Source organism: Lactuca virosa, chromosome 1 (assembly GCF_052849685.1).
Source record: "Lactuca virosa cultivar CGN04683 chromosome 1, Lactuca_virosa_CGN04683_v6, whole genome shotgun sequence".
In the NCBI taxonomy this organism is placed as follows: domain Eukaryota; kingdom Viridiplantae; phylum Streptophyta; class Magnoliopsida; order Asterales; family Asteraceae; genus Lactuca; species Lactuca virosa.
Window position 1 is genome coordinate 52,638,424 of NC_136426.1, and position 20,692 is coordinate 52,659,115.

The 20,692-nt window shown below is 33.5% G+C and overlaps 5 protein-coding genes and 1 non-coding gene across 9 annotated transcripts; 3 read left to right on the forward strand and 3 right to left on the reverse strand.

Annotated features, from left to right (window-relative positions):
* Positions 1-451: 451 nt before the first annotated feature.
* LOC145130114 (thylakoid lumenal 17.9 kDa protein, chloroplast) lies at positions 452-1,789 on the reverse strand. The gene is made up of 4 exons (XM_079064976.1): positions 1,438-1,789; positions 1,236-1,350; positions 1,071-1,140; positions 452-872 (listed from the first exon to the last, which is right to left on the reverse strand). The coding sequence occupies exons 1-4, from the start codon at positions 1,785-1,787 to the stop codon at positions 652-654; spliced, it is 756 nt and encodes a 251-aa protein (XP_078921102.1). The 5' UTR covers positions 1,788-1,789; the 3' UTR covers positions 452-651.
* Positions 1,790-2,220: 431 nt separating this feature from the next.
* Positions 2,221-4,649, forward strand: LOC145130051 (protein NUCLEAR FUSION DEFECTIVE 4-like). Its single transcript, XM_079064934.1, has 3 exons — positions 2,221-2,667; positions 2,758-3,668; positions 3,974-4,649. The coding sequence occupies exons 1-3, from the start codon at positions 2,335-2,337 to the stop codon at positions 4,446-4,448; spliced, it is 1,719 nt and encodes a 572-aa protein (XP_078921060.1). The 5' UTR covers positions 2,221-2,334; the 3' UTR covers positions 4,449-4,649.
* A 196-nt stretch (positions 4,650-4,845) lies between these two features.
* On the forward strand, positions 4,846-4,929 carry TRNAS-UGA (transfer RNA serine (anticodon UGA)). Its single transcript has one exon. It is a non-coding gene; the product is annotated as a tRNA-Ser (tRNA).
* A 248-nt stretch (positions 4,930-5,177) lies between these two features.
* On the reverse strand, positions 5,178-9,084 carry LOC145130168 (CBS domain-containing protein CBSCBSPB1-like). 3 transcript variants are annotated; one of them, XM_079065092.1, is made up of 15 exons: positions 8,966-9,084; positions 8,673-8,841; positions 8,319-8,487; positions 8,107-8,239; positions 7,841-8,011; positions 7,675-7,753; positions 7,454-7,567; positions 7,309-7,375; positions 7,108-7,213; positions 6,969-7,027; positions 6,766-6,875; positions 6,541-6,671; positions 6,374-6,459; positions 6,204-6,293; positions 5,178-5,611 (listed from the first exon to the last, which is right to left on the reverse strand). In XM_079065092.1, the coding sequence occupies exons 2-15, from the start codon at positions 8,798-8,800 to the stop codon at positions 5,426-5,428; spliced, it is 1,629 nt and encodes a 542-aa protein (XP_078921218.1). In that variant the 5' UTR covers positions 8,801-8,841; positions 8,966-9,084; the 3' UTR covers positions 5,178-5,425. The 3 variants fall into 3 exon arrangements, with proteins under 3 accessions (XP_078921218.1, XP_078921184.1, XP_078921154.1); XM_079065058.1 differs by having other exon boundaries at positions 8,959-9,084; XM_079065028.1 differs by having other exon boundaries at positions 8,946-9,084.
* Positions 9,085-11,868: 2,784 nt separating this feature from the next.
* Positions 11,869-12,414, forward strand: LOC145104753 (uncharacterized). Its single transcript, XM_079041942.1, has one exon. It carries the CDS (start codon positions 12,074-12,076, stop codon positions 12,281-12,283), a length of 210 nt encoding a protein of 69 aa, XP_078898068.1. The 5' UTR covers positions 11,869-12,073; the 3' UTR covers positions 12,284-12,414.
* Positions 12,415-12,587: 173 nt separating this feature from the next.
* LOC145130295 (agamous-like MADS-box protein MADS4) lies at positions 12,588-16,170 on the reverse strand. 2 transcript variants are annotated; one of them, XM_079065160.1, is made up of 8 exons: positions 15,919-16,170; positions 15,685-15,766; positions 14,092-14,159; positions 13,917-14,016; positions 13,644-13,685; positions 13,486-13,527; positions 12,921-13,072; positions 12,588-12,840 (listed from the first exon to the last, which is right to left on the reverse strand). In XM_079065160.1, exons 1-8 carry the CDS (start codon positions 16,101-16,103, stop codon positions 12,768-12,770), a joined length of 744 nt encoding a protein of 247 aa, XP_078921286.1. In that variant the 5' UTR covers positions 16,104-16,170; the 3' UTR covers positions 12,588-12,767. The 2 variants fall into 2 exon arrangements, with proteins under 2 accessions (XP_078921286.1, XP_078921260.1); XM_079065134.1 differs by having other exon boundaries at positions 12,589-12,840; positions 12,921-13,081; positions 15,919-16,169.
* Positions 16,171-20,692: the final 4,522 nt, after the last annotated feature.

Here is a 20,692-nt window from a genome sequence, read left to right on the forward strand (position 1 = left end):
ACGCCAAATTTCCTTGTGTTGTAAACAACCCCAAACATTTATGACATTGTGCACATTGCTTACTATCTCCATCATCAACGTTGTGGAAAAGTCGAATGCCACAGCCAAAAAGTTTCTAAACATGCAGTATATTTGTAAAACTAGTTGGAAGCTCAAACTTGTAAATTTTATTCAAACTTGTAAATTTTATTTAAAAGTTTTCGGCAAAAATAATTGTAAGCAAAGATGTAAAATTATACAAAACATATAGGCTAAAACCTAAAAGCTCCAACTTTGAACTAGATTTTCACAACATGAATTCTTACCCACTTATGCAACCATTTTTCAATCCCAAATCAACGTATACAACCAATTTAGTAAAATAATTCATTAAGTGGGAAAAGAATTGGCGACAAATTAAAACATGACTACATAAATGGGTAAAAAAAATCTATTTCTTTGTATAAACCGGTAAGAAATCTGTTTCTTTTCATTAATAGGTGATTTACCCTAAAACAATACAGATTAGAAAAATACATAATAAACCAACTAAACACAAAAAAAATCATCGATGAATCGAACAGTACTATCTCATATTCAAATTTTGTAGACACAAACAAGTGGAGATAATGGACATGATTGTGTATATGTATATATACATTCATAGTGACCCTAATCCATGGCACTAAAGCTAGGAGCATCCCACCCTAATTGGTCAACAACCTTCCTTATTCTTTCTTCTTGACCCTTTGAATCCCCTAAGGCTGTGGTAAAAGGGTAAATATATGTAACTTTTGTGGCCATGCACCTATAAGAGACCACATCTCCTTTCACCAAGAACTCAAGAACATCTCGCCCAAATCCTCCATCAACCGTGGCCTGTAAATATTGGCCTGTTGGGTATAGATTTTGCACAAAGATCAAAAATCATTTTTGATTTTTGTTGATTATTTATGGTAAAAAAGCTAATCGGATATGATTATAGAGATAGATGTACAAGAGTATTGTGATTTTAAACACTTGATTATCTGATCTTGATTAAGGGCATGTAAATCTGAACACTATATTTCGAATATTGAGACTAAAATTACCATCTGGGGTATCCTCTACGATCTCAATCGTGGCATTTTTCTGTGTTTCTAGAATTGATTGTTGCAATTGCTGCAATAAACGTTCACAAAATCAAATCTTCACAACATGCTTTTACTAGACTCAAAAGGAAAAAGCGTATATAGAAATGACAAAATATCAAACACCTGGAGGGCATTATCTACAGATTTGTCTGGGACTCTCCAAGGGAAGGCAAAAGATGATGACTGTGGGTTACTTGAAACACACCCAGGATTGTTCGATGGACACGGTCTGATTTTCCTGCAAAACCAAAATGTTTTCTGAAATAAACAAACCAAATGAAGAAAATAGTAGACATTCAACATAAAAATGTGAAGAAAGAATTACCCATTGTCTAATCCGGTGAGTAAGTTCTTGGATTGAGAGAATGGGGTGGTGGCGGGGGGTAAACTGGGCGGCGGAAGGGGGTTGTTGAGAGAAGGGAGTGCAATGGAGGGCGGTGGTGAAGTAAGGGTGACGAGGGCAATGGCTACAGAGAGCAGATGATTTGATAAAAGAGATGGTTTTTTGGGATTAGGGTTTTGCGAGAAGGAAGCTGATAATGTTGATGATTGAATTGGGGATTGTTTGATGGTGGTTGTGGTTGTGGTGTTCTTGAGTGGAAATGGAGGGAGAAGGTGAGTAGTTAAACCGAAACTCATGGTGATCAATAACTTGGGCTCACTTGTGGGTCGCATGTATATATTGATGGTGCTCCGGTCCATGATAAAACAAAACACGGAAAAGTTAAAAATAAATAAATAAAATAAAATGCTATAAATATCTTAAAATTGTTAATCAGTCGTTTAATCAGTTCTCTATTATCAATTTGTTTGTTTCAATTTAATCGGTTGTTTACTTAAAATTGTTAATCTAAACGAACTGAATAAATTTTGGTTTAATAGCTTTATCAATTTGATTGGCTTGGTATCCTGTTAAATCCAGATAACGTATATTAAACATTTTTTGGTTTGTTAAAACTTTCTTTGATATGTAAGCTAATAAAAAAAAAAAATAGAACCAAAACAGAAAAAATTGCTAAACTTAAGGATCAAAATTATAATCTACCTGGAAACTATTTTTTGAATCTTATCTTCCAAGTAGCGATAAAAATGTAGGAAATATCTTTGATTTAGTACCCACAAACAAAATGATTTTTTTGTTGGACCATCTCTCACCACTCTCTCAACCAATCCATAATACATTAATACACACTTACCAAGTGCAAATTGAAAACGAAGAAGCATGGGGTTACATGAAAAAACAAAGAGTTTCTTCAACAACAGATGGCTGGTTTTTGTAGCTTCAATGTGGGTTCAATCTTGCTCAGGACTTGGGTACTTGTTCGGCAGCATATCGCCGGTGATAAAGAAATCCATGGGTTACAATCAGCGGCAGATTGCCATGTTGGGTGTGGCTAAAGATATCGGTGATGCAATCGGATTCATTCCTGGTAGTTTATGTGAAATTGCTCCCATTTGGGTGGTTCTTTTCATTGGAGTTGTTCAAAACTTCGTCGGATATGGTCTGGTTTGGCTCACCACCACACACACCTTGCCGGAATTGCCTCTGTGGGTGGTCAGTTTCTCACTTTCTATAATCCTCTTTCCCCTTTACTCATCTGATCGATTTAATTCACTTTAAGCGTTTGCATATATATACTTTCAGCTATGTGTTTGTATATTCGTCGGAACAAACGGAGAAACCTACTTCAATACAGGAGCTTTAGTATCCGGAGTTCAGAACTTCCCAAAAAACCGTGGTCCAGTCGTCGGAATATTAAAGGGTTTTGCCGGGTTAAGTGGTGCGATTTTGACACAAGTTTATACAATCTTCAATTTTCCCGATCAATCCTCCATCATATTCTTGGTTGCGGTGGGGCCCACGATCGTTATATTATCGGTAATGTTCATGGTTAGACCTGTCGGAGGCCATAGACAAGGTCGAGAATCCGATGACACAAGCTTTGTATTTCTTTACAGTGTTTGTCTCATTCTCGCGGCTTATCTCCTCGGAGTTTTGATTTTACAAGATCTGATCGTTCTGAACCAGATAACTGTGACTTTGCTCACCGTTGGGCTGTTGATCCTCGTATTGCTTCCGATTGCAATTCCCGTTTTTTTGGTTTTTTTCTCAGAGAATCTACCGGAGGAAAGGCTACTACTTAACGAGGATGAAAAGAAAGATGGAAATGAAATGATAATGAGTGAGATGGAAGATGAGAAGACATCGGAAGTAGACTTGCTTTCTGCTTACGAAAGGCAAAAGAGAATCTCTCATTTGCAGGCGAGACTGGTGCAGGCGGTGGCGGATGGGGCTGTGAGGGTGAAGCGGCGGAAGAAGGGTCCACGAAGAGGGGAGGATTTTACGTTAATGCAGGCGTTGGTAAAAGCTGATTTCTTGCTCATGTTTTTTTCGTTAGTGTTGGCTTCAGGATCCGGTTTGACCATAATTGATAACCTTGGTCAAATGTGCCAATCGCTTGGGTATGAAAACCCGCATATATTTGTTTCCATGATTAGTATTTGGAACTTTCTTGGTCGTGTTGGTGGTGGATACTTCTCCGAGATAATCGTAAGGTACGTTTTAAAATGTTTGTTAAAACTGCTATGTTATAATGTTTATTTGTATAAAAGTTTTTGGTAAGATTAGCTGGTAACTTTTTAATTTTGTAAAATGACTGAAACATAGAAACTAAAAACTCTAAGATACTTTTAATGTTGAAGTCGAGTTTTTTTTTTTTTTTTTGGTTACCTGATTTTTTTTTTAAAGTTTGTTGATGAGTGTACCTTTAAGTTTATAGTACATTTGAGTAACATAACTTTAAACATATTAAATTATATATTGTACTATTTGAGTGTTGATAAATCTTTTTGCATGCTAGAAAGTACGCATACCCGAGACCGATTGCAATGGGTGTAGTTCAGGTCGTAATGGCAGGTTCGCTTTTCTACTACGCAATCGGCGCACCCAGTGCTATTTATATTGTTTCGGTGGTGATCGGACTCTGTTATGGAGCCCATTGGGCCATTTTTCCGTCAACTGCCTCTGAATTATTCGGTTTGAAGAGTTTTGGTGCATTGTATAATTGTCTTGCACTAGCAAGCCCAACAGGTTCCCTAATCTTTTCTGGTGTCATTGCTAGTGGAATTTATGACTATGAAGCAAAGAAGCAAATGACCATAAACCATCGTATTTTTCAAGATAATGAAGAACTTACATGCTATGGCACCATATGTTACTCCATCACTTGTGGGATCTTATCTGCCCTATGTGTAATTGCGGTTGCTTTGAGTATGACAGTAGTTTACAGGACTAAAGGAGTCTACGCTCAACTCTACGGGAACTCACGGACTTAAAAGTTGAGATGTTTATACTTTATAAATAACTGCTTCAATTATTTTTTGGAATAGAATATTGCTTGTATTATTGGGATTATAGCTTATCGGACATGATCCTATTGTGAAATATAAGTTAAGAGTGTAAAACTATCGATAAAATGTATATCATTGTATATTTTATGTTTTTAATGGATAAAAATATGTGTGTTTACCAGCTAATATTTCATCGTCAGTATATTTTTGTTGGGTATGCAGAAAAAAAGAAAATTGTAATTGTAATTTGAGGTAAGTAGTTATGGAACAATAACAAACAATATCTACATTATAAATTAGTAACCTTGATTTTAAGGGGGTTTCTTTATTCCAATTTGTAATAACTAAATTTCATGTTACATAAGGCATAAAAAACAAAATCGTCGATATGTCCGAGTGATTAAGGAGACAGACTTGAAATCTGTTGGGCTTTGCCCGCGAAGGTTCGCGAACCTTGCTGTCGACGAAAAGTGAATTTTATTTTTCTGTTTTTTATCTTACAAATTATGATTCAAATAAAAGATGAATATTTAAAATATAAAACTACACTTATTTATATAATATCTATGTCCACGCCTTTCTCAAATAGCCATACAACTTTGGATAATTTAAATGTCTTAATCTTTGAAGATAGATGTGACTATGAACAATGAATTTGATGTTTCTTTGGATAATTTAAATGTCTTAATCTTTGAAGATAGATGTGCCTATGAATAATGAATTTGATGTTTCTTTGATATTGCTGCAATGACTTACAAGTATTACAAAAGAATATGCATCAAGCAAAGATCGATCATCATACAACACATTAATACGATCTTATCTCATTTTTTATAACAAAAATAGAGCTCAGACATTCAAGACTATATTTACAACTATACAACTGATCTTTGTTTCATATCATCAATTCTCAATGATATATATGCTTCAAGAAAAGTCCGGGAATGTGCTGAAAATAATCTTTAAACACCAGCTCTTCTCAAAAAGGCAACCATGCCTAAACCGGCAACTAACGCAGCTCCAGCTGCAACTGTACTATATGCAGTGGTCCATGCATCTCCTTGAGTAAACTCCATAATACGTCCTTTTGTGGAAGACCCTTTTCTACGTTTAGGTACCCCAGAATAATCTAGATGCAATTTTAAACCCTGTATATGTACACCATTAACAACATATTGGACCTCATTCATTCTACAGTTTATGTGTTTGTTACACAAGATATGACTCTTTGGTGATTGGATAGATGGCATTCATATCTTTTGCACAAACTACAGACTCTGTCCCACCTTGTTTTATCTTTGTGGGTGGAACAAAACATTATAATTTGTTGACAAATATTGAAGGAGGAATTCGTGCACCTTCATAGATGGAGTGAGCTCATGCATATAAAATGAGCAAGGCTTTGTTTTAAACCGCCCCAAATCAAAATACACTTTTAAGTATTTGATTATTTGTTTATTCTCTTGTTTTGTAGTGTAGAAATACATGTTATTGTGTGATTGTAAAATTTGTCGTATAGTGTATTCTTCTATGTGGAGGCTCATGGTTTTTCTACGGTTTTAGAGTTTTCCATATATATTCATTTTTCTTATTTCTCTATTAGTTGTCATTGAATGGGATGTTGGGAATATTTGAGACCATTTACCAACACAATCCTTTTCCATGTCCCTATGAAGGTCATCTTTTCTTCCCTTGAATAACAAATTGGGTCTTGTGTATCATGGTAAAAATGGATCATACCTTCCACCCGGATAATCTTGCATGGTCAACAGCTGCAGCAAGATCAGCATCTGTTACCAGTACGATCTTGTCTTGATCTTCGTCTTCATACTAAAAATGGATCATTCGTAAGCAAAAAAATATAAAAAAAAAAAAAAATTTGAATACAAAAATATATATTTAGACCATACCAGAATCTGTGGAAGGTTGTTACGGTCAATCTCACCACCTACTCTCTGAAGTATTGCAGTTATAAGATCCGCCAAACTTCGAGTATCTAAACCCAAAATAAAAACCGGTTAATTAAACCAAACCTTAAATATATCTTTTAAAACATAAAATAAATAAATAAACATACCACATATAAATCTATGCATCCGACCCCTTTTATCTTGGATCTTGAAACCAAACGTATTGGGTATTGTTGATGAAGGATACGGAAGAGTTTTCATTGTTCCTGCTTCCGAAACCAATCTCACAGAGCTCTCACTGTATCATATCACCGGTTGTATTTAGATTATAAACCAACATTAAATTAGAGTCGCAATAAAATAATGTAATTAAAAAAATATCATCAAATAACCTCCTTAGATCATCATCATCATCTCCGGGACATATTGCCATGGCAGAGTCCCAAAACTTTTGCATCATTGAACTTGCAGTTTCATTATCTATCCCAGCTGTATTCCCCACCTGTGACATGGCAATACTATATATTCAAACAACTAAAAAAATTAAACACGACTCCTCACAATTTCATTGAGGGTATATATGTACTTTACTTACTGTGGCTACCGCAGCATGAGTTATATGAAGTACATCCACAATAGCAACCACAACTCCCTCTACACCAAACCATCTGCTAGTTTTAGATATTATACGTATGAATTGTGTAACATTAACAACTATTTATTTTAATGATTACCTTTATCGACTACAGGAAGATGTAAATATTTCCCATCATGCATGTTATGTAGGGCATTGACAATAGGTGTATCAAGTGTAGCACATTCTGGATTTGGAGTCATTACCTACTTGATAAAAATAAAAAATAAAAAGCATTCGCAGAAAATCATAAATATTGTGAAGAAAAATGTAGATGTGTAGGGGCAAATAGGTAATTTACCTTCTCAACAGAGATGAGTTCGGGGCGAAGATCTTGTGCTATCACTCTCATTAAGATATCTTTTGATCTAATTATAAGTAGAAAATAGCATGTTATGGTATTGTTTGTTATTTGTTCTAAATTTTTATATAATTGAGACACTCACGTTAAAATCCCTACTGGTTTTTTATCTATAGTTGCAACAGCAGAGCTCATGCGACACTCGAGCATCTTTTTTGTTGCTGTTACCACTGTGTCAGATGGTGAAACTGTGACAACCCTGGTATTATTTTGTGGAAATCATCGATATATTTCCATTTCAAGAAAAATCCAGGATGAAGAAATTTACTTTAAAAAAAAAAGAAATTAAGTAAAGGTATTACCTACTTTGGATTCGCGGAGATTATAGTAGATAAAGATGGTCTGAACATCCGTTCACGCAGTGATTCAACAAATGTGTTGGAACCTGTTTTAATTTAAGTCACTTTACTCGTATTTTTTAAAAAAATTTATGAATCTTGAAGTGCGTAAGTGAAAAATAGAGACTACTAACCAGAAACAGAAGATCCCCAATGCTTCTCAACACCTTCAACAGCAGCTGCTATGGCTTTCCCCTTTTCAGCTGCACGTTCCATACGTGCAATTGCATCATATAAACATTTTTCAATGTCAAGCAAAGCAATAACCTGTCCATGTTCTACAACTGGCAAGTGTCTGAATTTTCCTGTAGTTTTAGGAATTTCAATTAGTAAAGCAGATTAGCAAGTTATCTTACAAAAAAAACATCTCATTTCTCATGATTAATAGTTTAATACTCACCTTGAACCATCTTTTGTAAGGCTTCAACAGCAAGAGTATCAGAAAGTACAAAAAGGGGGTTTTTCGTCATCACTTTTGACACAGGCGTGTTCTCAAAATCAATCTCACGAGCAATTACTCTTGTTGCAATGTCCTTTGGTTGTTATTATAATGGCTAATTAGTGAAAGATAGGAATCCAGATGAATGAAGAAAATTCAAAGACAAAATTAACCTTATCTGTTAATATTCCACAAAGTAAAGATCTTGAATCAGTAACCAAAAGTGCATCAACTCTTCTAGAAGCCATTCTACGACATGCTTCATAGATGCTTGTGGTTTCAGGTACTGTCAAGGCCCTTGAGAGACGTAAACGCTTCACTGTACGCTCTCCCGTTAGTCCCCTATACAGATTTTTCAAACCGTATCTCAAATTTTTGTGGCGCATTAGAATTGAAATTTGAAGTATAAGTTAAGTTGATTAAAAGGCGTTCGTATGATGCTCAGTTGTTCATTTGTTCATATGCATGTAGATAAAGAACTGGAGAATCTAAATGAGTCGAGATACAACGGAATCAAAAACACATACATGGAACGAGAAGCAACAAGGGATCTGCGATCAGGGGTTCCCCTTTCAGAACCATTCCTCCTTTGAGACGACGAAGTTGTTAACGCCATGCTTCTTCGTGAAGAAGAACCTGCATGACTAGTCGTCATCTTCACCACGGCAGGTGTCAATCAGGATTCCTTACCTTAACCTACATGAAATCGCATGAATCAATCAATTTGGGGAACATGACACAATGAGATTACTACAACAATATCGTACTCCGTTAATAACATCAAAAGAAAGAACACCTACACAATTAATTAACCTGATACCGGTTATCGCTCACACATAAACAAGATTTAGGACAATTGATTGGAAGGTATTCATGAATTCTCCATGAATTATGTGCAGATCCTTGTTCCAATTTTCAGAGGAGGAAATGAGGCGCTTTTTTATCTCTAGAAAACATACAAATAATTCTATAAAATCACGTTAAAATAGTCATTAACTCATTTTCATTATGTCATATTTTTTATTGGGAAATTGAGGAAACTTTTATAGCATTTTAAAGAAATAACCAATTTGTATATTTTTGGTAAAATAACCATTTGTTTTTTTTAATAACCATGTACTTCATAAATTCATAATGGATATTGGAGCATTAGAAAAACAGTCAAACCCAATATAAAGTAAAGTGTTTATGGATGGTTAACCGAACGAAAACTATATTTCGGAAGGATAACCGGAGTGGTCGGTTTGCAAATTTATTGAACCTAAGCCTAAATTGAAATCAACAATTAACCGATTTTGGTTAACTTATTGGTTTGGTTATTGGTTAACCAATTAACCCGTACTAATAAATAAATGGGGATAATGACTTAAAAGGGTAATGTATTTTTCAATTTGTACACATTTAGTCACTGAGTTTTTTTTTCGTCCACATTTACTCATTCAACTTGTTAAATTGTACACATTCAGTCCTTATGACCGGCTACTTCAGGTTAGTCGGTAAAAATGATTGGATAGGTAATATATTTTTCACTTTGTATACATTTAGTCCTTAATATTTTTGTACATATGTAGTCATTAATATATTTTTTTTGGCAAAATAAGTCATTTTTGTTTTTGTACTCATTAAATACTTATGAATGATTTCTTTAGTTTTTTTCTCACGAAATCTTACGTGGAAAATTCATTAATGAAGTGTTTAGGCCTTTTGATGTTTATGTCCATCGCGATCTCAACTGCTTGGCTGCTTAGGTCATGTGCTCTGAACGTCAGAACTTCTTCATACGATCTCGGATTTTAACGATCTTTATATCCATGTGAGCGATCTTTATATCCATACGATCTCAGATTTTCGATTTTTTTTCGTTTATAGCTATTTTTCATGTATCAACAACACCAATTTCATCTCGGCAACACCTACTATGTATTTCTGTGTCTGCCCCTGTCCATACGTTTTTTATGAATGCATGTATGGATGCTTTTTTTTATAAAATCGTAAGTAAAAATATATTACATTTTAACAGGGAATAATCTTAATTAAAAAAATGAACATGTGGATATAAAGATCGTTAAAATATGATATCGTATGAAGAAGTTACGACGTTCAGAATAGAAGACCTAAACCAAACCACAATACCTACGCAGCCAAACAGTCGAGATCATGTTAGACATAAACATCAACAACCCCAAACAACTCATCAATGATTGTCTCACGTAAGATGTCACGAGAAAAACCTAAATAAATCATTCATAAGTATTGAATGAGTACAAAAAATGGACTTATTTGAAACAAAAAAAATGTTAAGGGCTAAATATGTACAAAAATATTAAGGACTAAATGTGTATAAAATGAAAAATATATTACCCTATTAAGTCATTTTTCCCGGCTAACCTGAAATAACCGGTCATAAGGACTGAATGTGTACAATTTAACAAGTTTAAGGGGTAAATGTGGACGAAAAAAAAACTCAGTGACGAAATATGTACAAATCAAAAAATATATTACCATTTTAAGTCATTATCTCTTACTCAATCCTATTCTACTTTGAATTTGTTTGTTCTTTGCTAGCTTTTTATTGGTTATATATATGTTCAAAAAAAAATTTAACATTTTTCATGAATGATTGTCTATTATTGTAAAATATATATTTTCAAAATCCCTTTATATGATTCATATAGCAAATTCGTAAAAAATCAAGAATTTTACTTTTGTTCCCAACATTATTTTTCATGAAATAGTGTCATCAGATGGCAACGGGGGCGGGTTTTACAGGGGACCCCAATCTCCATCCCCATCTCCGAATCCTCATTCCAATCCTCATCCTCATTCTCATCCCCATCCCCACCGGGGAATATAGATAAACCTCCATCCCCACCCCCAACGGGAATTGGGGATCCCCAACAGGGAATCGGGGATTTCTTTTTCTCTTTTAATATGAAAAATTTTATGTAAAGAAAACATCTAAATTTCAATTTTACCAGCATAAGTTTAAAGATTTTACAAAATATAAAAAAATATATAGATTGCATAAAAAATATAAATAAATTTTCTACCATATTTAAATACATACATGAGAAATCAAGTAGAAAAAATTATCAGAGTGATATTTGAGGTAAAATAGATGAACAAAATACAAAAAAATTATACATGAGTTTAAATAAGATAAAAGAAAAACAAAAATATAATTTCAACCAAGTAATTACTAATGAGTTAGGTTACTTGGATAAAATTCTATGTATTGTAAATTGTACTATAAATATATGTTTTGTATTACTTTTATATATTAATATATATCGGGGGCGGGTCCAGGGTCGGGGATTAGGGGTATCCCCATCCCCATCCCCTTCCCCACTTTTTTATTCGGTGATTCCCCATCCCTGTCCCCATCCCCGGTCAACGTGAGGATTCCCCGGTCAAAACGGGTGCGGGTTTCGGGTTTCCCATCGGGTATGGGGCTTTTTGTCATCCCTATGTTATCTCACTAAAAGAAATACACACATTTGCCTTTGAAACGTTTTCTAGTAGGATGTTGCTAAAAAAATTTTGTAATGAGGAAATACTTCAACAAAACAATTATTATCATCAAAAATATTTGAAAATTAATATTGTCCAGATTCAAGCTCCACTCTTTTCTCTTCGCCTTGGACCTCTAGGCTCCATCCTACAGCATCTTTTTACGAGCCAGGGTCGGCCTCTGTTCACTTCTTGGCTCGAGGGTCACACACCACCAGAGGCATCGCACGTGAAAGCATCGCATAATTCGCAAAACCCCACGTAACAATGTCTCCCCGTGAACCCGAATTTCACCATCTTTAATTTAAGCTCTCATTCACAGATCATAATCTACAGTTTCAGGCTTTCAGCACCTACAGATCTGATAAAAATCACAAGGTTTCTTTTACCTGCGTCAAGCTCAAGTTCGCCGGCGGCAATGGCGGATTGGGGCCCGATTCTAGTGGCGGTGGTGCTGTTTGTGCTATTATCGCCAGGATTACTGTTCCAGTTGCCGGGTCACAACAGGGTGGTGGAGTTCGGCAGCATGCGGACCAGCGGCGCCGCCGTGATCGTTCATGCTGTTATCTTTTTCGGCATTCTCACCCTCTTCCTGATCACCATCGGCGTTCATGTATACGCCGGCTAGTAATTTAAACTTTATATTTACATTTACCCCTTACTTGTTTGGTTTATATGCTCTTTAAGCCCTTCATCTATGATCTATGTGCTCTTTAACCCCTTAATCTATTACATTGACCGTTTCATTACATTACTTCATCATTCCATTTCGTCCTCCAACCAAGTCAACCAACTACTTATTGTTGGCATGAAAGATATACAACATGCAAGATGATAAATCTTTTTAAAAGTAAATAGATAAGCTTTAAAAGAAACATATTTTCATTCAATTTCTGTTTTAAGAAATATATTTTAAGATCAGAAAAAGCAAAGTATGTTCCTTAAAACCGAATTGGTTACACCACAAATTAATACAGTTTGATAGATTGACTCTAAATTCGGTTAAACATAAACATATCAAATTTAAGATTAGATAGAACAAATTTTCCCCAACATGCAACACCATATGTAGTAAATCAGATTTAGCAACAAAAGACTGAATCTTGTTAATTTCAAGCTGGCCAACCTTGCATTTGATGGTTCACGTTCGTAGAGGTCACCCCAGACATTTGTTCCGTTTGGTACCTAAAATTTTATGAATATTAAGCATAAAAATCCTTCTTTTTATTTTTTGAAATATTAATCTTAAAATGGAGTTTTCTTACCCAATTTGCAAAGTAGTTTTACAGCCAGTTGCGTGATAGAAGGCGTCACGTGTGGGTTGAGACAGTTGGTGTTGATGATGCCCATAAATCATGCCATTTGCATGTGCGTGTGCATCCCATTGGAGCGCCTCTGCTTGGCTTTCTTCTTCTATCTGTGACCACTACAAGTTTCTAAGGCTCAATTGTTCGAAAACTAGAGATAAAAGATAAAGAAAGATATGCAACAAATAGTAATGTGCTTTCATTAACTACTCAGTGTATTATAACAATCTACTTTCATTTCTATCTATTAAAGCATTGTAATTAATTTCAGTTTATATGACATTAAGATATTGTACTATGGAAAATCTAATGATTACAACATTATACTTTAAAAAAAATCTTATTAAACATGTACACCTTAAAAAATCTACCAAATATCAGTGAAAATTGTATATGTCATTATTATATAACCGGGTAGATTTAAAAAGTTAAAAAAGTAAATGGAAGTAGGATATTAATAAACAAATCAATGAAAGTACATTTTTAGTTCTTGCATTTAACCAAAAGATAAGCATGTGCATACTCTTAGTCGAAGGGTCTTGTTGGACTCGTAAAGTTGGTGTTCCTGAAAACAAAATTAAAACGTTTCCAAATGCAGTTACCATTAAGCCAAGAATTTAAGATAATAAAATTCAAAATTTAATATATTTAAAAATTTAAAATCCAAAAACTAGTTCGTACCATCTTCTGTTGTTCATAGAGCTTATCCAGCAGCGATTGAGTCTGTGCAAACAAGATGGTAGGAAATTACGAACAATAAAAAAAATTAAAAAGTTTAAATTTTTACTCTATTTTTTAGATAAAGAAACATGGATGGTATCCATGAATCCAATATGGATTCGCGTTTTTGTTGATATGGTAAAAGGTCAAGGTGTTGACTTTCAAGAGTCAAGTAATATCTAGTAGCATTTGAGAATGAACATTGAAGAATAAGCCTGTAAATAACAAATGTACCCTTATTGTTCTAATCTGTTTCAATGAACAATTAAGTTGTCTTTCAAGCGACTCGAGCTCGTTGATAGTTAAGGAGTCTATCTCCTCGCCATAGTAATTCCTGAAAGTTACAGCAGTAAAAAGTGAAAACCGAGTTCACAATGGATTTGTGGAAACTACAAACAAGGGTTCTTGCCTTTCGAGTTGTTTCAGAGCGTCGTAGCGCTCTTTAAGCCTCATGTATTCCTGGTAACTGCTTTGTTCCTAATCTCCACAAAAATATTCCCATAACAATTAATAATAAACATATTCACAAACCCATGCGTCTATATATATTATTATACACCTAGAATTTTCGTAAATCAACCCAAGTAACAAATCTGACATTTACTATTGGAGATGATAAAACTCAAATTAACCTGTCTATGAAAACATTTGCTTAAAGGTAAATTGCTTATTTATTCAATAATTTACTATCTTTCTGTTATTTGTGTAATAGTGTGGATTATATCCTAATTACGCACCTACATTTCAAATTAGCATAAAACCATACAACATTTTATGTATATTATGTTTAACTGATAAAACATAGGTAATTTGTTAGATTGTCCCCTGTGGAAAACGAATTTACTGTTTAAATTGGTAAAATATAACACTTTGTTAAGTAAAAAAACATTTAACCTTTTTAAATGTACATATATGACATAATAGTTATTTAATTAATTTTGGAAAGTTGGCTTTAGCAAAAAAAAAATGAAATTTAAGGTGACAAATATTTGCATTATCCCTTATTTCATAATTATATTGTTGATTTGAAAAAGCCAAACGTTTTGAACTTCCCATATCTGAAACACGCAATTTTGTATAGATATAAAAGTTTTTCTAATATACGGAGAAGCGACAAATGAACCGATTTGATATCATGTTAAAAGTTTAAACATATAATTATACATAATTATATATAAATGGCTCACAATTACAGTCTCTATTTAATAGTTACAAAATAAATAAATATTTCGAATTATAGTGTTTTTATAGCATATTAATTAAAGTTATCCACACATAATTTAAAATCAAAATAAATGTATCTAAAAGTTTTTTTTTTCATCTAGAAGAAATGTAATAAAAATTATTATTTTTATAAAACTATTAATAACTTTTTTTTTTATAAATACATAGTTTTAATTGTATATAAAAAATATACAAAACCAATATATTAATGGTTGAATATTAATTTAAAAAATCTTGGTTGCTCGGTTAGCCGTTACGTTATGTAAATTTTCTTTTGAATTTGGTAATGAAAATATTTATGGTTAAAATCATCTTATCATATAAATTAGTAAAAAAATAAAATATTCTAACACATAAAGCATTAGAACCATGTCATATATTAAAAAAATAATAATAATAACGTTCAAGTAACAATATTGTGTGTTTCGATCTTAGATTGAATCATTTATGTATACTTTCAGGTAAAAAAATTATTACTTAAATTTTAAAGAGTATATAAAATATCGAAATAATCATTTAATTAACCCTCGCTTAAAACCTTATTCTCCATTGCCCATCATTCCCTATATATGCAGATTTCTTTTCGATTTTATATTAAAAAATAATATTGTCAACTTCCTTTCATATCAGTTTTTCAAAAGAACGTTTTCAAATCAATAAAGACATTGCATATTTGATGGTTGATATATAATCTTTACGACTAAATTCATATACAATGGATATTTAATTATTTATAAGAAGCCAACTATATCAAAAAATCACCGGTAACCGATCATACCTGAAGATCCTCTTTCGCCGGCTTTCTTTGTTCCGGTGGACCAAAACTGCATTTCTCATACCTCTCAAGTGTCTTCAACATGCTTTTGATTTCAAAGAACATACAAGATAATTAGGGTTTCTTTGCTCCGATAGCCCGAATGTAAGATTCGAAATCAAAGTATTATAGAGGAAAAGTTGGTTGAAAATCTGCAGGAATATTTGAAGAAGATATATAATTAGGGTTTGTCTATACCTTGAGGTGCTGGAGAACTCATAGAGCTTGCCACGAGTGGAGAAGACGATGAGAGCAACCTCAGCATCGCAGAGAACAGAAAGCTCGTAAGCTTTCTTGAGAAGCCCATTTCTTCTCTTGGCAAAGGTGACTTGCCTGTTTATTTTGTTCTCTATTCTCTTCAACTCTAACCTCCCTTTTCCCATTGTTTCTTTCTCTTCTTTCTTATTCTATCTCTCTTCTCTTCTATTATCTTTTATAACCCTAAAGGTAACTTTGACCTTTAATACTCAAACCCACCTCAAAATAAATATTCCTTTATTTCCTTTAAAATCATTATTATATATTCTAGCTATCTCTAAGATGGCCTAAATATATTATGAAAAAACATGGGAATTAATTGGGAAAAAGAAATAAAGGACAATGTATTCAAATAACACAAAATTGTTGAAATGATAACAAACATGTCACTGATCAAAGTATAAAGCTCACAAACATATAATATATCATCCAAGCATCAATTTAGTTTCATTTACATTAAACCAACCAAAATGACTAAAATGCCCTTGGTGGTTAAAAAAAAATCTTTAAATTAGGTTTCGACTGGTTTGGTTGCAAATTGGAACCGATGGGGAAAGAAGGTGGTGTTGCAAGAGAGGAGGACGTTACGTTTTTTAAAGAAAAGGTCTACATGACTATCAAACTTACTAGTTTTCTTTTTTCTGTTTTGCATAAAAAATTTAAAGAAAAATGTGAAACAAAACGTGCACATTATCCCGTATATTTTTTCTTATTGTAAATAGCATGAAAGTTACATAAATGATAAAGTTTAAGTGGCCAAGTTTATAACAATTCGTCTCGTCCTACATTATCATCTCCGAAATCAATAAGAAAACAAATGCTAGTTTTTAGAAAGGTGAATAAACCGAAACAGAAGACGAGATCTTTCTCCATCAATGCCTAAATCTCACGATGATCTTATGCAACAAATAAGAATTTTCAAAAGAATGTGTATATGGATAAAGTCATAAAGAAATGAAGTTTGAGCAATTTATAAGACGTGAATCAATAAGTTATAGATTATTAATAATTTTATATATGATTTTAGTCTTCAGATTAGATTAGAAGTTACTAATTCGTTAGCTTATTGCCTTTGGCAACATGTGTAAAATGAAAAGAAAAGAAAAGTAGAATAATTATAGCAGAGTGGGGTAGGGGGAAATGAAAATGCATTAAATCTAAAGAAATATGGTGAAAAGAAAGGAAGATGGAAAAGGTGACTGAAAGGAAGATGATACCTTAACACTTTGGTGGACATTTTAATGAATTTAACTGGTCCCACTTTGCTACGTGTCATCAGATCAACACATCGCTTCTGCTGGGTCTGATTGCTTCTGCTTCTATCCTCCACTCATTGTACTTGCTTTTGCTGGGGTCCACCACACTCCAACAAAATGCCAATTGGGTTCTTTGTTTTGCAGTCTGTACAACTCGATGATGCAGTGTCCGGTTTTGGTATGAGTGAGAAAGTGGAGCTGTAAGTCCATTGGGGTATTATTGGAAATTACTTGTTGGCTACATGGGTCAACTGAAAATGGCAACTTCCCACTTTAAAATACTTTCCATAATTTACCCTTCGGTACTTCAGGGTTAATAATCATTTCATTTTTCATATACTTTTTTCGAAATAAAAATCACATACAAAAAAACTTTTATCTTATTATTGTTTTAGTTATTTATTTATCGTATTTCAACTATTTTTTGATTATTTTAATATGACGAAGTTTTCAGCTGATATTAGTAAAAGATGAATTATAAATATTTAGCAAGGTATTTGCATTTGTTGATAAATAAATATACAAAATTGGTATAATTGACTAATTTCAATTTATACCATCGAATGAAAACGTTATATATGATCGAACTCATATTTATAAAATGTACATCAAAATAAACACAAAAACATACACAAAATATAGGTCGAAACGTAAAGAAACTTGAATTTAGACTAACATGTATATAAAAATAAGTAAGGTTTATATTATTTTTTTAAGTTAACGAACGAAAGTTCAAATAATCAAAATTGTATTATATGCGACTCGACTCATATGTAGGAAGCGTACATAAAAATAAACACGAAAACATAAAAAAATTGCATTAAAACATAGACAAAATTGAATTTATACCAACATGTACATAAAAAAAACAACTTTTTTTAGATAACGAACAAAAGCTATAAATTTACGTCGAAACATTGATCATCTTGAATTTATACCGACACATACATTAAAATAAGAACATAAAAATTTAATTTTTTTTAGTTAACAAACGAAAGTTGTTAAGAAAATCATAATATATATACCATGGGGATAAATAAAAGTTTAGATAATGGAAATGATGAAAATGACATTTAAAAAACTCAAACTAAAGATGATGAAAATGACATTTTAAAAAGTAGAAAGTTAAAAAATATCATTTTTACAAAGTATTTTAAAAAACATAAAAGGTAAAGTCTTCACTTTTGAATAATATATGAATAGAAAATGTCATTTACAAAGTTTTGAAAACTATAAGGATATGTGCGACAGCCCGAAACTTTGTCCGTTTTCGTTACGCGATTTCCGTTAATAAAATTTCGAATTCGTTAACTTTTCCGTCAAACTTCTTGGTTTAGAAAATAATCTAGTTATTTTTAATTAAATTATTTGCAAGTCAGAACCAAAATCGCGCGGAAACCCGAAAATCTCGAAAAATCAAACATTTCCGGTCTAAGTGAGATTACGACCGTAAACTAGTTTACGACCGTAAACCTGTTTACGGTCAGTAAGGAGTGGACCCCCCACCACCGACCACCTCACTCCTATAAATACGATACCTCCACCTTCATTAGAACATTTCTGGCCAAAAACTCTCTCCTCCTCTCTCTAAGAACCTTAACCGTAAACACCTAAAAGCACCCTCAAACTTCGGGAAACATCGAGAAACCACGTTTGGAGTCACTTTGGAACGTCTCAGAGCACTTATCTCTTCGAAATCAGCAATCAGCACCATTGTTCTTGAGTTTACGGTCCATCTTCAAAGACCGTAAACCCTGTTCTTGAGTTTACGGTCCAAGCCTTCAAAGACCGTAAACTCTGTTCTTGAGTTTACGGCCGTAAACTCACCGAGCCTTCAGAAACCGTAAACTACCTGTCGACCGTAAACTCTTGTTCACGGCCGTAAACACCTTTTAAGTGGTGTTTTTTACTGAAAACTCACTTTCATCGATTCGATCAAGTCCCGGTAACATTCCTCAACCGAATTCAAGTGTTCCTCTAACACGTTATCTAACGAAATCGCTAATTTAGATACATATATGTATTTATTCGATAATAGGATTCCGTTAGGTGTCACGTGCAACAACTCGAGGATCTTCATTTCAGTCAACGATTTCACGCAACAACTGTGAGTTCATACCCCTACATTTTCCATATTTTCAATGTTTTCAGGGGGGATACAAGCTAAACATAAATGTTTTCAAAAACTTATGCAAATCTCATACTTGAAATCCCTTTTGTACTATGCTGAGCATAAGGGACGTTTTCACTAAAATTTGCATAGTTTTCCGGACACGCTATTCACTATACATGCAAACTATAATCGGTATAGTTTGGGATTTTTCTAAACATAACAAGTACAGAAACTTTCACTACTAAACATATGCTCTAAGACAGAAACAGTTTACAGTTTACATCACTACTTTATCATGGTATTCATAACTGAAATTATCACTATATACGGTATACATACGGATTTTCACTATGGTAGAACGCTACTACACTACATGTAAACTAGATTGTACGATACTGTGAGGCGCTACTTCACTACTATACCCTTAGGTGTACAGGGATAAATCCTACCACTGTATAAGCAGAGTCTCCTGGAGGAAGAGCGTGAGATTTGTGAATAGATCTATTCGGGACTGACAATCCCACATCTGGACTGCTAGCTACAGTTAGGCGGGCACACCTGATATGTACAAATGTCATTTAACTCGACACCTAAAGAATGTTGGAAAGGTCTCTAGTCATATCAAGCATGGTTATACGACTCACAATATGTATAAATCACCTTTAGTTTACAACTTAACACTCTTCAACAGTTTTATTTACATTAAATAGAACTAATACACACTACAACCAGGGAACTTTCAGGGTTTTCAAACAGAACGAGCATACAATGGTTTCACGCACGAAATACTATTACATCATGATTAGCATTAGCTAGTCACATGAAGTAATAATTTCGCATATCACTACAGTTTTCAGTGACAAATATTCATGGTTTTATACAGAATTGAAAACACTACTTTCTCACTAAAGAAAATATCGGATTTTCTTGAAACAATGCAAAACACTTTTACGAACTCATCAACGATTTTCATTACAAACCAACGCTTATGAACTCACCAGCTTTATGCTGATACTCTTTCAAACTGCTTGTATTCTCAGGAAATCAGTAGACAGGTACTTGCTGGATTTTGAGGAACTGGAGCAATAAGAGTTTTATGTTTATACTATACAAAGCTATTTGATGTAATTCAAACAAAGTTTCAGACAAAGATTCAAACTGATGTAAACATTTTTACATAAGTATTCACCGTAATGGTTTTGTTGCTATGATTGCTATTATCCATTGGTTGTGATGCTACACATGACGTCCTCCGCCCTGGAACGTTTCCGCCATCGGTTTCGGGGTGTGACAATATGGGAGGCAAATGTAGGTGAAAGCTACACATTGCCTTTTAATATAGATA

What these genes read in the sequence shown, in the direction of transcription:
- LOC145104753 (XM_079041942.1), top strand. Translation starts at nt 12,074, where the DNA reads ATGGCGGATTGGGGCCCGATTCTAGTGGCGGTGGTGCTGTTTGTGCTA.
- LOC145130295 (XM_079065134.1), bottom strand. Translation starts at nt 16,103, where the DNA reads ATGGGAAAAGGGAGGTTAGAGTTGAAGAGAATAGAGAACAAAATAAAC. An exon ending in GCTCTGAAACAACTCGAAAG is followed by an intron (nt 14,017 to 14,091) that starts GCAAGAACCCTT and finishes TGTAACTTTCAG; the next exon opens with GAATTACTATGGCGAGGAGA. An exon ending in TCTATGAACAACAGAAGATG is followed by an intron (nt 13,528 to 13,643) that starts GTACGAACTAGT and finishes TTTTGTTTTCAG; the next exon opens with GAACACCAACTTTACGAGTC.
- LOC145130168 (XM_079065092.1), bottom strand. Translation starts at nt 8,800, where the DNA reads ATGACGACTAGTCATGCAGGTTCTTCTTCACGAAGAAGCATGGCGTTA. An exon ending in ATAATCTCCGCGAATCCAAA is followed by an intron (nt 7,568 to 7,674) that starts GTAGGTAATACC and finishes AAATAATACCAG; the next exon opens with GGTTGTCACAGTTTCACCAT. An exon ending in GATGCATAGATTTATATGTG is followed by an intron (nt 6,460 to 6,540) that starts GTATGTTTATTT and finishes TTTTGGGTTTAG; the next exon opens with ATACTCGAAGTTTGGCGGAT.
- LOC145130114 (XM_079064976.1), bottom strand. Translation starts at nt 1,787, where the DNA reads ATGCGACCCACAAGTGAGCCCAAGTTATTGATCACCATGAGTTTCGGT. An exon ending in CTCACCGGATTAGACAATGG is followed by an intron (nt 1,351 to 1,437) that starts GTAATTCTTTCT and finishes TTGGTTTTGCAG; the next exon opens with GAAAATCAGACCGTGTCCAT. An exon ending in CGTAGAGGATACCCCAGATG is followed by an intron (nt 873 to 1,070) that starts GTAATTTTAGTC and finishes TATACCCAACAG; the next exon opens with GCCAATATTTACAGGCCACG.
- LOC145130051 (XM_079064934.1), top strand. Translation starts at nt 2,335, where the DNA reads ATGGGGTTACATGAAAAAACAAAGAGTTTCTTCAACAACAGATGGCTG. An exon ending in CGGAATTGCCTCTGTGGGTG is followed by an intron (nt 2,668 to 2,757) that starts GTCAGTTTCTCA and finishes ATATACTTTCAG; the next exon opens with CTATGTGTTTGTATATTCGT. An exon ending in TTCTCCGAGATAATCGTAAG is followed by an intron (nt 3,669 to 3,973) that starts GTACGTTTTAAA and finishes TTTGCATGCTAG; the next exon opens with AAAGTACGCATACCCGAGAC.